Source organism: Solea senegalensis, linkage group LG5, assembly GCF_019176455.1.
Source record: "Solea senegalensis isolate Sse05_10M linkage group LG5, IFAPA_SoseM_1, whole genome shotgun sequence".
NCBI lineage: Eukaryota > Metazoa > Chordata > Actinopteri > Pleuronectiformes > Soleidae > Solea > Solea senegalensis.
In genome coordinates, this window is record NC_058025.1 from 11,642,456 (window position 1) to 11,657,495 (window position 15,040).

Sequence of the window (15,040 nt, forward strand, 5' to 3'; positions counted from 1 at the left end):
CGTCAGATTGCAAAACAGTAGAAAAAAAAACGACTATAGAACAAAGCCACGACACTGTGTCCCATTATTCTGGCTTTGGTCGGAATGCATAATGTCTGTCTATTGATTAGTTATACAAATCAATACAGATCACTTAAAATAGACCATTACAACACTGCAAAGTGCTTACTGTGCAATGGTGTATTAACGTCCCATTGAATAACACCCATGGGTATTCACTGGGAGGCTTTTTAAAATGGAGACACAAGAGGCTAAGAGCCATCTGTGGTGGGGGCTTTTGTCAGGTAATTAAGGGAGCAGAAAAAAATCCATGATAACATATGTGGCCATACACCTGTGTTCTTTAAAAGAAATAAAAAGAAAACAATATATACAGTTTATATACTTTTTCTATTCAAATTAGTAGCCAAAATCAACACTAATTTTCCTGTACAGTGCAATGATAACATGTGTGCATTATTATGTGTACAATGCAGGCACAATCACCTCTACCATCACATATTCATCAACAATTAATCCAGAAGTGTCACACAAGCAGTTTCACGAGTATCATGTTAGCATGGATCCATTCTACACACACACACACAGACAATATTTAGTAGTTTTCTCTTTGTGCTGAATTTACCCTGCATCCAAATCTGCGTCAACAATGAATCAGAGTCTACAAAAGACGCCCACTCTCTGGAAATTCATTTAAACTGAAGAAAACACCTTGTTTTAATGCATAAAAAACACACTAATCTGAGAGCACAGCTTACCTTTATATATCCCCAGGAAACAGAGAGCAGATAATTGGCTTCAGGCATTTTGATAAATCAACAGATCCAAAACAGATTAAGTTTAAGGGGAAACCTCAACCTGAGCAACCTTCTGAGCTCAGTTCATTGTAAATCAGCAGTAAAGATGGTGTAGTCCATAAATGAGGCATCTTTTGTCTGTCCTCGCCAAAATCCACAGAAACATCCAGAGAAAGCGTCGTTCGATATGTCTCTTCACAGTGTGGTCACACGTGCGCGCACACACAGACTCAGATACAGGAACACACCGGTGAGGCTGTGACGGAGCAGATGCTTGGTAGATGCCAAAAGCACCAGGAAAGATACTTTTCTAAATCACTAGCTCCTGAATCGGGCTGGCTGCCTACCCTGCTTCTATGGCTATGACACAAACTCCCATGTGAAGAGCACAGGCTGCTTCTGTCACACGACGGCAGCAAATCAGAGCTCAGGTACGGCTGGAGTATGAGCTCATCACAGCCTCCCATTGGCTTGGATTGGAATTGACATGAAGTCTGCTTGTGATTGGCTGGATCTAAAGTCAGTGGAAAATCACCCCTTTCGTTTTTTTTTTATCTTTTAATTCCTGCAGTGCAAAGGGATGTGCTCTTGTGTGTGCATGTGCGTGTTGGCATGAATGTGTTGTGTTGTGCTGAATGAGCTAACCCTGTGTACAGCATATGATGAATAAGCACGGGTTACCTCATCCAACATGAGACGAGATTTCAGCTTTTACCTCAGTATTCATGTGTGACTCACAGATGAGATGTTGTCAGTAAAAGGACAAAAAGAATGAGCGCCACAGTCATGTAAAGTGGGTTCATTTGACTACAGAGGCTGCTGAGTGTGTCACTGAGCTCAAGACCTTGGTGCTTTAGTGGAAAACAAGAATGAATAAATGAATATAAAAGGGAGAACATCTAACTGTTTCTTTTAAATAAGTTCCATGGACTGATTCAGAAGAAAAAGATTTCCTTAGTTGGGTCTTAGATTAAAAAAAACACTTCAAATTAATTAAAAACTTATAAAGAAGTCACATCAACAATTCAAAGCTAAAAATAATGGTTTAAGAACAACCACAGCTAATATCTTAAGATTATGGAGAACAGATCTCAGGTTATCAGACAACAATGCAGGTCAAACAGTTTTGGAGCTCTCTTGGGCAACGTGATTTTAATTCCATACAGAAAAAATACTTTTTGAGAATCTGTTGTGAATCGTGTTGATGTGCTGAAGAGCAGGAGACTCTCTCTGGGTGTGTAGGTGCGTGCACACGCTGATGGTGCGGCCGCGACTGTCCAGTGCTTCATGGATTGAAAAGGGACCAAATCTGTCTCTGCCTACTTTACACCCCACCTCAACAGCCAGCCGAGCTCTGTGAGTAATTTACAGACAGGCTGGAGCAGATGAGGCCGCTGGCTAACTAACATTCAATGGCTTTGATTGACTCGGAGCCAAGCAGGACAGCAGAAGCTCAGCACACACACACACACACACACACACAGTGTTTACTCCCTGAGGGAGCATGCACTGGTGTGGCACCCACAGACACCACTGCTATCCACACACACACACACACACACACACATTCTCTCCATCAAGCAAATACACACATTTTTGCTCGCTTCGCCGAGAGGTGTGAACACAGTCTATTGGGTAAAAATTGGAAAGTGTCACACCGAGCTTAGCTGTGACTTGTTTGTAATTTGTTCTTCGGCAGAATGACCAAAAATATCCACTCCCTGCTGTATATAGCCCAAGACACCTCCAGATCATGGCCGCAATTTTGTCTTTTTCTTTTCTTTTTCTTTTTCTCACATTGCACATTTATTCAGGGAGCAGGAACACACTAATTGCGAGCGCTGTTAAATGAAACGAATGTTCTACTGCCTACGAGCGGTGCGTGAGTCTGCTGTCCGTTGAACATAATGTGAAGAAGGAAATACTTTAACACCTAGCCAGTAGTAATAAAGAAGCCAGTAACAGTGTAAAAAAACAAACAAACTGACTGAACACTGATTTCATTGATATAAACTGGCAAGTGATGGTTTTAAACCGAGTAATGTTTAAGACCTGAGATAAAACAAGCCAACAAACAACTTAAACCAACCGATTACGAGAAGTGATATAAGTTATGAAGTGGATATGAACACACACACAATAAACAACTAATACACAAAGCTACTTTTGCAAGAACATTGGAATAAGAAATTATATGAAATAACATGAAGGCAAAATCCAGGGGTTTTAATGGTGCCACCATAATATTCATATTAAAATGTTGAACAGAAACATTCCAGCATTTCTGACAGTCTATCTCCAAGTTGACAATAGATAATGGCTAAATACATTTTAGCATGGCTGGTAAGTACTGTTTGTCTATTAAAGCAATACTTACTTTTGTATTACTAGAATAGGGCTAGTATTTTTGAAAAATTGTACTTCCCGACCTCAGTTTTCTCCGAACTGAGAAATATATCTTCATTATTTTCTTTGTTACATGCCCACCAGTGACACTTCCTGTTAGCATAACTGTTAGCAAAGATGGCGGACACTGTTTACATTCAGGGAATGAGGTTCCTTCCCCCTATGAGTGGCTCTAAAAAGCGCGGAATTTGCGTTGCAGTTTCAAGCCTCAGACCAAGTGTCACTGGTGGGCACGTAACACAAAAAAGAATAAAGATATTCCTTGACTCAGGGGAAACTGAGGTTGGGAAACATGATTTTTCAAAAATGCTACTGCTATTCTAGCGATACAAAGCTAAATGCAAATTGGTGAAGTATGACCTAATGTCAAGGGTCCCTGCTTAAAAAGAAAGACCTTTACAGTTTGTTTAACTATGTACCACAAGGTATGCTCTTACTACTACTGATAATCAGAATTTCAGCATTTTTGGACCACCACTAGAGCACTAGATTTGAGTAAAAGCATGTTGCATAGGACAGCAGCAGTTCAAAGCCTTTTCATGAAAGGTTAGGAAGGTTACATTTATGTAATTATGTCACTATTTATATTCCCGCTTCGCTCTCACATCACTTCTACTAAAATGATGACGCCAAGAGGCTCGTGATCCGACACCTTTACAGCTCGACACCACAGCTCAACAAAAGCCACCAAACAAACATAAAGCACATGACGCAAATAACACGTTCAACTCTACAACAAAAGTACGCAGTGGAAGTTAAGCAAACTCTAACGTGATTGAGGAAGAGGAAGACGAGCTGCTGCACGAGAGCATCCTAAACTACAACCACCATCCAACCAGCACAACACGAATCACAGAGTCAGCTTTCCTTATCACACGTGACGTGTAGTGATAGACTATGTATCTCAGGTGCTGTGTGAATACAATATTAATAGTAAACGCCCTTGGTATGAGGGCAAACAGGTGTGTCATCTTTGGTATCTTGTTGTTGTTGATAATCCAAGGTTTACATGCATAAGCTGCAGAATTTGAACTATTTCTGGACATTGTTAAAGCAGAATACGTGGGGATTCTCACAGGACTGTTACCACACATCACACATTAGGAAGAAATGTTGAATTGTGTTAAATTTTCTTTGAAGGGGAAGGAAGGACATGTTTTTTTGTTTTTTTTTTATTTCTGCTGAATGAAGGCGTGTGTTAAACGCCGATAAATGAAAGTTGGCAGGTAACAGACACAACAAGTAACGGCTGTATGGGAGATGCAGCAATTGTATTACCTATAGTGTGTGTTGCTGCGAGATAGGAGGACGGTTAGGCCTGTGGCTGTTGCCATGACAACCAGAGATAGCTGTCCTGGTGAGGCAGGGGTATGGGTGATAGTGAGGCAGGGTATGTTACGGGAGCTTTTGTTTCCTAAATCCTTTCACATTTAGATGAGGTAGGTACGATGTGCGGGTCGTGCTTGTTGTAACATCGACAGCGAGTGTGAGCATTTTGTGCAATTCCATTGTCCGTCTGTCCTCCCTGCCTCTCCTCTTGGTTCATCCCTCCCTCTCGTGACATCACAGTGTGTGACATCACCAGAGCTGATCAGCATTCAAAGCAGCATAGCAGCTTCCCTCCAAACACTAAAATCATATGTATAGATTGATATATATATATATATATATATATATATATATATATACATATATATATGTAGATATATATGTATATATATATATATATATATATATATATATATATATATATATATATATATATATATATACATATATATATATACATATATATATATGTATACTAAATACTATAGATGATATATATACCTCCAAAAATCTGTCCTCATAAAACATGTTCCATAATGCTCCTGCAAATGGGAATTTATTTTAAGCCAGTGAAAACTGTACACCACTAAATTAAAGTTCGTTTGGAAATACAGTGCCATATGCAGCCAATTTAATCACAAATAAGTTCTGTAACCAGCAACAAGCACTGTATCTGAACCACATATTTATATGCCACAAAAACACAACACCACGGTGAATTCTGTGTTGCACCTTCTGCATCATTCAGTAAATTACGCAGTACTTTTCTATAACTTTAAGTCTAAAACTCTTAGAAAAAAAATTCATGGAAATGAAAGCTTTGACTTTACAGGTTGGTGTAAACTTTTCCATTTTTCTTACCTTGTTGGAAGCCATCTCACTGACGGAGTGTCTTGTCTGCAGTGTCTCTAGCTGGTCCAGGCACCAGTCCAGCTCCTCCAGGGTCTCAGTAGCCAGTTTCTGGTAGGCCTCCTCTGCAGGGGCAAGACAGGAGGGCAAGGGGTCAGTAAGGGCCCGCTTCAGAGGGCTAGTGGACAGTCCAGGCACGGGGTCTCCCACTCCACAAACAGCTAAGCTGGGATACCCCGAGTAGACACATGGGTGACTCTTCATACTGGACAGCGGGACCAGCTGTACAGGCCTGGGTGTTGTCCTGTATCCTGACCAAAAAGTTAATCAGATGTGGCAAATCTTCCTTGGTGAAAAGAAATCTCCCATGCAGTGACAAAACTCAAATCCAGTATTCCTCCTTTTTACGTGCCAGCCACAATTCCACGGAGCACAGACGCAGGTGATGGATGGCAAACAGCCACCTGAAAGTCAGTCCTGGGTGTCCAAATAAATGGAAACCACAGCAGAAAAGACAGAGGGGGGAAACCACGGAGCAAAAACAAAAACCACAAACACACTCACTCACTCACTGTCCCCCACACACACAGCACACGAATCCCAGTCAGTGATCTTGGTGTATAGGGATAACTCTATCATTCATTCGAGAGGTGTAATTCCAGTCATGTAGCAGAATGAACAACAGTCTGCTTAGCAGGCCCATATCTGTCAAAGGAGGGATGGAGGGAAGACAGGGACGTGGGAAACGGGGATCCAGTGAGAGGCTCAGAACCAGTGAGGGTCCATGTCAGTACTGTCCAGCACAGAGCAAACATGAGCTTGTTCAGAGCATCCTGACATGTTCAACACACAGACGCAGACACACACACACACACACACACATGCATACACAGAACACCAGACAAAATGCTAACCAAAACACATGATTATGTCTTCTTAGCCTCTGTGCTAATGAAAATATCCATGGTATCCATGAAGCAAAGGGTAAAGTCCGGTGCTGTGTGTGTTGGCCAATATTTCCTATAGATGCTGTGTGTATAGGGGGTGGGCTGCTGTTGCTTCGGCGTCCCTGGTAGCCAAACGTGCTGCTCTCCCCAAGCTGTACCTAAAGCCTGAGAGGACTGCACTATGGATGAGGAAGGGAGAGTGACAAGACATGGACCGGAATGATACAGAAGAGCTGTGAGCTCCCTGTGCTGCTGTGTTCGTGCACACAAGACACCAGACGAGACAGTTTAACAAGCGCATGGCCAGTGATACGGCAAAGAGGGCAGAGTAATCTTCACTTGCTTTTACGTGGATTTCTATTTATCATTTGCCAGATTCTGGGCCCCGATCCTTCTCTCCCAACACTCGAGGAACTGTTTTGATTTGAGGCTGCTCTGAACAAAGTATCAGGCCAAATGACCCCTTCATGTAAAGGGTTGCAGACGTAATCATAATATTTCATTATTAAATATTAAACGTGCTTGTTTGTTATGATTCAAGATCACGAGAGTAGCAATTGTGTGCATGAGCAGAAACCTGCACTGACCGATACCTGATATACAAATAATAATAATGTTAGAATCTTTTAGCAGCAGCTAGTACAAGCTCCATTTGTGATGAATACTATTTTTATTTCAAACTCACACAGCAGCATTTATAAGCCATGTAATACTGTCTTCCCAGCCATGCCTCTTTTTTTTATGTTTCTGAGCACAAAACACACAAGTTTAACAGTTGTAACAGTCAACCTCTTTGTCTTGTTTTTATTCTGACGTAGTGTTTGATAGTTTGATATCCCTGAAATGTGTTTTTGTTTAAACTGCGTAGTCTGGCGCGCTCTCACAAGTGAAATATTACAAATCTGTTGTTACGCGTGCGCCGTCTTCCCTTGTCTTCGAAAATCAGTTAAGAATTTGAGAATCCTCTCTTGAGATCGTGGACACGCCTCTCTCAAAGTCAGTCTATGTGAAGAGAAAATGTCACCTTGTCAGAAGCCTATTAATATTGATGCCATGACTAATTTGGGAACACACAGTTTTAATGATATGTGATCTGGGGATGGGTGGTGGTGGTGGTAATGGGTCATAGATGTAATTCAAATACAATTGCATGGATCTAATTGTGTGATGCCATTTCTTCCTAACAAGTAGAATTTAAAAAGCCTCAAATCTACTTAGTTTTAAGTTTCTAGGTCTAATTTGTCACATTTGTAGAGATGAAGAACAGCCTCTGCTCATCGCTTAAATTATTTTGCCCCCATCCTTTGTTGCTTCATTCTCTTTGACTAATCTCTGCCTCTCTCCCTTCATTCAGCACCTTTTACTCCTGCATGCTTCGTCTCCTCCAGTGATCTCTGAACATCCTTCCTCCTCCCCCCTTTTGTCTCCCCTCTCCGTCTCTCCCCTTTCTCTTGTCTCTGTCTCACTCCCCAGTGTGGTGTCAGTGGCTGGGGTGCTACGCTTTCTGACAGCAGCTGCACTGACGTCAATGACATTCTTCTCATGCTTAGTGCGACATCAGACACCGGCGCTCGGAGAGGCCACTCTGCTGCACAGATGCAGGGCTGCAGCCAAACTATGTACTGGAGCAGCTCGACAGTCGGACTGCGAGCGGCTGAAGATGAGAGGAGGAGGAGGAGGAAGACAAACAGAATCATTGCCGAAAGGAGAGAACGATACACTGTAGTGACATTAATTACCTTTGTTTTAATATTCTCACTTAAATTTCATTACAGTTTAAACCAAAATATTAGGGCAACAGAGATTTCATCATGCCAGTAAACAAAATGTTCCTACTTTTTTCCTCTAAATTGACATTTTATACATATTTATTTGTTTTTTCCATGTCCCTCCAAAAGAGAGATAAAGACAGAATTGTCCATTTCTTTAATCCCACACAGCCTAAACTCTGACTGAACAACCGAGCATCTATTCATTTGTCTTATTATTATTATAATATTATTATTAATTTATTGTCTTTCTCTGCATGATTACGCAGTCACTGCTTCAGCAAAACTTTGCTTCTTCACAAGCAGTCATTACTCTCAAACAACCGTGACATACAGTATAATCAGTTTTTGCGGGACCCGGATTTTTGGGAGGGAAAATATGTCCTTACAAGAGATCATTTGTCTCCCTTCTTGCACGGGTAACACATTGTCTTAACTTCTGTTTACAATGTGCAGGAATGCTTGTGTTAATGGTTTTCTGCTTGGAGTCAAAACACAGTTTAAATAATCTATTTATAGTGGACCTTACACAGCCTCTCCCCTGTAACCACCAGTGAGTTTACGATTACTTTCAAGGACAACGCTCCGTCGGAATCTAACTCAAACCAGACAAACTGTGCAATTATATATAATACATACATAAGCTGACAATCCATGACTATGAAGTACTGATACGTTTACGGTGATGGACAAGTACAGAGGAAACTAAGGTTCACAGTTCTACAAAAAGTATCGAGGAAATAATTATACCTGCTAAAACTTTAGATAGGAAAGACAAGACACTAACAGAGCTACTGACATGGAAAATACTTGGTTTTAGTTGCACCTTTAGTTTTCTCCTCTCCGTGCATTCGTTCAACTGATCCAGTGTTCTGCAACAAATGCCATTTTTTATGCTCAACATATTTACATTCCGACTACTTCCGACGTTTTATTCGCCTGTCAGCCACCGTGTCATCCAGGCTAACATCTTCCAAAACACACAAACATTCATGTGGCACAATGTACTACTACTATTATTACCCCACACACACATGCACAATGTCCCTCTTTCTTTGTCTACATACCTGTGAAGGTCGTCTTGGTGATGGGTGGTGGGTTGCACATGGGTGATCTCCTGTCATGATTGAAACAGAACAAAAACACCATTATTAGGAGCACGGCGCTGTGATAGAACTACTGTTGTTGTAGTACTCAATGTGAACAGCAGATGGCGATGCAACCCCAGACTCTGACTGAGACTTGACACAGCACAGGGCAGGTGCAGCATGTGACTGGGCTAAAGGAGAACATTGGGAGACTTACTTATTGGACGGCCTGTCTTGCTGTAGATTAGTTAATGCACCGAAGTTGTTTCGTACAGTTCTCAAACTGGCGAGAACCTGAGAGGAGAAGAAGACGGAATGATTCAGTCCTTCATCACTTACGATGACGTGTGAAGGAGCACGACTAGAGCACTTACCTGTGCAAATGGCGTTACAATCATATCGTCTCCATGACTGAAAGATACAAAGAAAGTGGCCTCAATATTAGAAACAGAAGAGTGTGATAGCAAAGGTCAAAAAAAAGGGAGGGTGGGTTTAGGGTTAAAGGGTCATCGCATCAAATCAAGCAGTTTTCAGAACAGGCGCTGTAACACGGAACACACGGCGCAATAAAGGAACTTTATCTATACATTTAGAGTCGTATTCATGTTTGATCACGATGTTATGGGTGTGAAGACTGAAAGGTGTAAACATCCACTCAGGTGACAGGAATGTGCCAGTGTCACAGAGTCAAATGTGAAGTGACAGTGTGGAAACTGTGGGTTGAAACATCTTGACTTTAAGTCAAAAAGGGTGTGCTTTTTAAACTTTTAAAGGGCAGGAGAAGACGTTTGATGATGGCTGCCTTTACCAAACGGTTACTCTCTATTATTGTCTTCTTAATATGACTTTCCTCTAAGATAATATCTCACCGTCCTCCTTCTATTATAAGCAGACGACTTTAAAAACCTTTCATAGTGGGTTTTAACACGGTAACTGGATAGTGAGAGTGTGTCACTGGTCTTTATACTCCAGAGCAAAACACAGCAGGAAGTCTAAGGTTACTGAAGGACATGTTTTTTCTCCCGCAGGATGGATCGAAATGCTGGGTTTTCGGTCAATATTTTATTTCCTGTAGCACCAAGTATGCAACTGGATATCCACCATGGTGTGGGAAACAGTATGTGTACATATGTACCACACAAAAAAACACAAAAAACAAGCCAGCAGTTGGTGTTAAAATGATAATATGAATTTAAATATTATATGGTACTGACATAATGGAGAATTTTGGATCCTGAGTGCGTGATACTGTCTGTGGTTAAGTGTTGTGACACTGAAGCTGGTGGTCATGCACACTTCCCATCAGGGCCAGAGCAATGACTGTAGCAGCTGTAAGACCTGGTGTGATAAACATCCAGTCACAGGCAGAGAACTGGGGGTGGGGGGGGCGTTCATCATAACATCTATGCGCTGGTGTCTCCCTTTGGCAAAAATCCCATCATGCACTCACATGTCACTGGCAATGGAGGAGTTTCGGGACATCGACTTGGGGGAGAGGTCGTAGTCACTGTCAGAGCGGTAGAGGAATGACTCTCTCCGTTGACTGTGGACGAAATTGGCCTGCAGGATGAGGCCTGAGCCCGGGCTGGCCATCGGGTCCAGGGGGCTGCGGCCTGACGATGTGCCATTGTCCACATCGAAGCTGCAGATGGAGAGAGAGACAAAAAAGACAAAGGTCAGACTAGGGTATATCATTTTATTCAGGACTGAGAAGAATGGAAACGTTATCTCGATCCAGTTCTGGTCAAGAGATTTCTTTGTGATTATGTTGAACGTTATGCTAAAGAGACGAAATGTACGACAGCATGTCTGAGCGATTGACTTAACCCTTGAACACCGAGCATATCGCAGACAACACGTTTGCACGAATGTGAAAACATTGCACAAAACCCTTAATATGTTTTACACTGTTCAAATTTCAAATTTGACACACAAAATCTTGTGTTCTTGTACAACTACAGCATTTTTTCTCAGTAAAACATTTTGTTTTTCTTGTAACATGTCAGATATTGAAAGTTCTAATGGCACTTTTTCACAGGACATTTTCTGACCCTTTTATAGTTGAACTGAGCAAAAAAAAAGGTCCAGGCATTTTGAGGCTTAGGTGCGCAATGCTGACGTAAATATGCTCATAAGCATAATATTGCAATTATAATCAGCCACTCAGTCACTCATTACATGCACAATTATTGGATGATTGTGATTAGCAGAAGACTTTGAGAGGTCGCCGCACACAACCACAATTTAAACACTTTATTACAAACGCGTGCAGGGCTGCAAGTAATGCCTCTGCTCTACCACTGTTTCAGAAACAGCAACAACATCATTTCCCACTCTGATGTCATGGCGAGCTGCTTCCTCTCCCGGGCGATAAGGTGATGATGCCTAATGCCCGTCACCTGGGATATCTCCCTCATCGCGAGGGCACCCAAGCGATCCTACAGTGAATGCTGAGGTCGGGGATGGGGATGGGGGGGTTTGATTTCCCTCAGCATGACACATAATGCACACAGTGACGTCCCCCCCCTTTGACACCATGAACCTAACGACAGAAACAAACACACGTTATAATCTAACACATTCTACTCCTTAACCAATACACAGAAGGACAACCTGTGCAGATGCTTATTCAACTTGGGCAATATTTTCCCTGTTTTTTTCCCAGGGTAAATCACATTCAGCAACGTATCACTATAAATTGTGTTTAACAAGGTTTGTTGTGCGAGAAAGGAAGGAGTCATTATGTTTTAGTTTTTTCTCCTATGCAACATCTCTGGCACAGACCTTGTTGGCTCAGTCTTACAAGCAAGTATTATGGATGGGATCTATTATTGTCTCTCTCTCTCATTCCACTTATATCTGTCAGAGACTGTGTCAATGATGTCTCTTGAGTGCAGTCTATGAATTACATGTAGGGTAAGGTAAGCAGAGGTGTGACGTTATATATACAGTATATATACATACACATATATATATATATGACACACATCTTCACAAGCCAGAAACACACACACACATATATATATATATATACACATATATACATATACACATATATACATACATACATATATATATATATATATATATATATATATAATATATACAGTACAGTATATGCTAAATATTTTCAACACTTTCTGGTCCATTTATTTCTCACATCAAATTCAATAGTGTACCAATAAACAGAGCCCGTGCAGCACATGCCAATCATATTTTCCACTACAAATAACTGGCTAAACACTAAGCTATTTCTCCTAAGTGAGTGTGAGCTTCAGATGTGGAATGAGATAGTCTGACTGTCTGCTTGATGTCTGAGGGAAGGGCAATCGTATTGTCTGCGTCCTCTTCTCTAAGCAGCTCTTAGAAAGAATACGAAAAATGCAGCAAATTTTTCCTCCCAAGTTTTATTCTTTTTTTTTTTGTGTAGTTTTTATCCCGCACAACAATCTCTGTCCCCGATTCACCCCCCACTGTTTCTTGTACCCAGTTTCATCTTCATAAACTGGACGCACACTCGTCCACAAACACCAATCCACAATCAAGTCGCATACAGTGGATCGGACTCAAACAACTGACTTGTAAAGTCGTCATTCCAGGCACAGTTTGGTTTGTTCTGCTGCCGGTGTTGTGTGACAGATGTGCGTCGGCACGCGCAAGGTGTTTGCGTACAAGACACACACACACACACACACACAGCGAGGTGGTGTCAGTGCTGAAACACAATACAGAGAGCGTATGTTTAACAAGCGATTCATCGTCACATGTACGTCTGACGTCACGGCCTACACACAACAACACATACACATAATACCGCTCACGGAGTGTCTGCGTGTGCATAATATGCTCCTGTGTACAATGTCACTGCACAGACATGCCCTTTGTGGGAGTGAAACATAAGCATCGAGCCTATTACAAGAAAAGGGAAAAATGTCAACGCCCTTATAACCATGTTGTGAGATTCAATAAAAAGCCTGAGCATAACCAGCAAGTGGATTTCCATTAAGCGTGGAGGCAAATCCAGCATCACATAAGAGGCCGAGACAATAGGCCTGTATTCCCCCAACACAACACAGTTCATTCCAAAAAAGGGAATTATTGTCCAAAAAAAAGAAAATAGCAGGGAAGCACATATTTGCTCTTTGAAATGCTGCTTCTAAAGCGTGACCTGCAACTTTTTGTTTGTCCTCCAAAAACATCACGCCACCTGTTCCAGCCTTTTCACTACTAGAGAAACACAATGTAGGGTTTATACTCAAGCCTGTTATTGGAGGCTCGAAATGAACTTGGATCAACCAAAAAAAACAACATCGATTTTAAATACCTAAGCCAATTCGACTTGTCAATTTTGGCATGCACCTCAAAAGTGAATGATAAGATTTTACTTTCACTTATAACGAATAATGAATTCAGCAATAATATTCAGCAACTACCCAATGTAAGGAACCCTGGAGTTTGTTTGTTTTGTGAGTTTTGGACAATAATATTCAAGATATAGTGACTTTCCATTGGAAATTGCATGTATTTTATGTTTAATCCACGTGTTTCACTATGCAACAAGCGCGTTTTTGGACAAAAACACAACAATAACATACCGGAGATCAACTGATAGCTGAACTCTCTTCTAATCAAAGCTCAATATCTCTGTGATGTCTGAAGACAGCTCCTCAGGAAAAAAAAACAAACAATACAGATGAAGTAAGATAAAAGTAATAAAGTGCCTTGAAAGAAAAGGCATGGGGGGGGGGTTAAGCTGCATTAGCCCGAGGCTGTGAGTAGACAAGAGGAATTCCCTGCATGTGTGCTGGACATAGTTTCCCACAAGAGGAGGGTTTCATTCTTTCAGGGGAAAAGAGGAAAGAACATTTCTAGGAAGAAAATGTTCCAAGTCCACTGTAACACGGCAGTGCTATTTCTTACTCAAGGAACGTAGTTGTAATGTCACTTACACTGATTAAGAATGGAGGCTGTGGCTTTAAACTGTAGGACACGACAGGGTCACGTACACTATAAACCTCAGGGCACTGAGGACACTGCTGCACACAGCTCTTTGGTCTCCATTGCTTTGAATTTCCATCACCTCTGGCTCTGTTTACTCACACACGCACACAAATGGCATAAATCAATGACTCATTCATTGTCTGCCCTAGGTCACTCGAGCAACTAATACACACTCCAGGAGTAGACAAGACTTGATGTAACTGAGCTGTTAGGAAAAGTTCTGAAGAAAGAAGTCAGGGCATGAGTGTCTTTGATAAATAATCAGCTGAGGGTTGGTTAGGGTTGCAGCAGAGTCTGTGTTTCAGAAAACGTCCAACAATACCAGATGTACTATGTAAACGCTTGTTTCCAAGAGGCGAAGGAAAGTTAGTGGATTTACGTAATACGTCAAAAATGCTTTTGTCCACTTTAAAATTGTAATAAGATGGGGAAAGCTTTCCAAACAACGGTGGAGAAGTGCAGATGAGAATAGAGCTGTTTGTCCGAGCACACAGAGGGAAGATGACACTCTATTTTAGAAGGCTGCGAGGACACAGAGGAGAGCAGGCAGTAGAGGACGGACAAGAAGAGGCTTGTCTCTCTGTGTGTAAAGCAGTTTGAGAGGTTATGACTTAAGGCTTTAGGGTTAGGCCTTTTAGATATGGAATGGCCAAATATATCAAAATGTTGTTCAATTCAATTCAAGAAGAAGAAACGACAAAGTGCTGCCAGGAAACAGAGAGTGACTGCCAGGTGCTGTGGTTTTATTTATTTGGAAATAAGTTGTCAAACGTCCCGACAGGGGCTAGGGAATGCATTGCGTCTATGATCGTGCTTTCAGACAGACATGGTTCTAGTTGCGACTCTGTTCTGGA

General features: G+C 41.5%; 1 protein-coding gene across 5 annotated transcripts in view; it reads right to left on the reverse strand.

The window, feature by feature from the left end:
- The window catches only part of pde4d (phosphodiesterase 4D, cAMP-specific), a 135,701-nt gene that overhangs the window by 10,684 nt on the left and 109,977 nt on the right, over positions 1-15,040 (reverse strand). For all 5 annotated transcript variants that reach the window (XM_044025701.1, XM_044025702.1, XM_044025704.1 and 2 more), the window contains exons 2-6: positions 10,636-10,827; positions 9,560-9,596; positions 9,403-9,479; positions 9,165-9,214; positions 5,394-5,506 (exon numbers count right to left, since the gene is read on the reverse strand). In XM_044025701.1, coding sequence (XP_043881636.1) covers positions 5,394-5,506; positions 9,165-9,214; positions 9,403-9,479; positions 9,560-9,596; positions 10,636-10,827 — 469 coding nt within the window. The remainder of the gene's footprint in view (positions 1-5,393; positions 5,507-9,164; positions 9,215-9,402; positions 9,480-9,559; positions 9,597-10,635; positions 10,828-15,040) is intronic.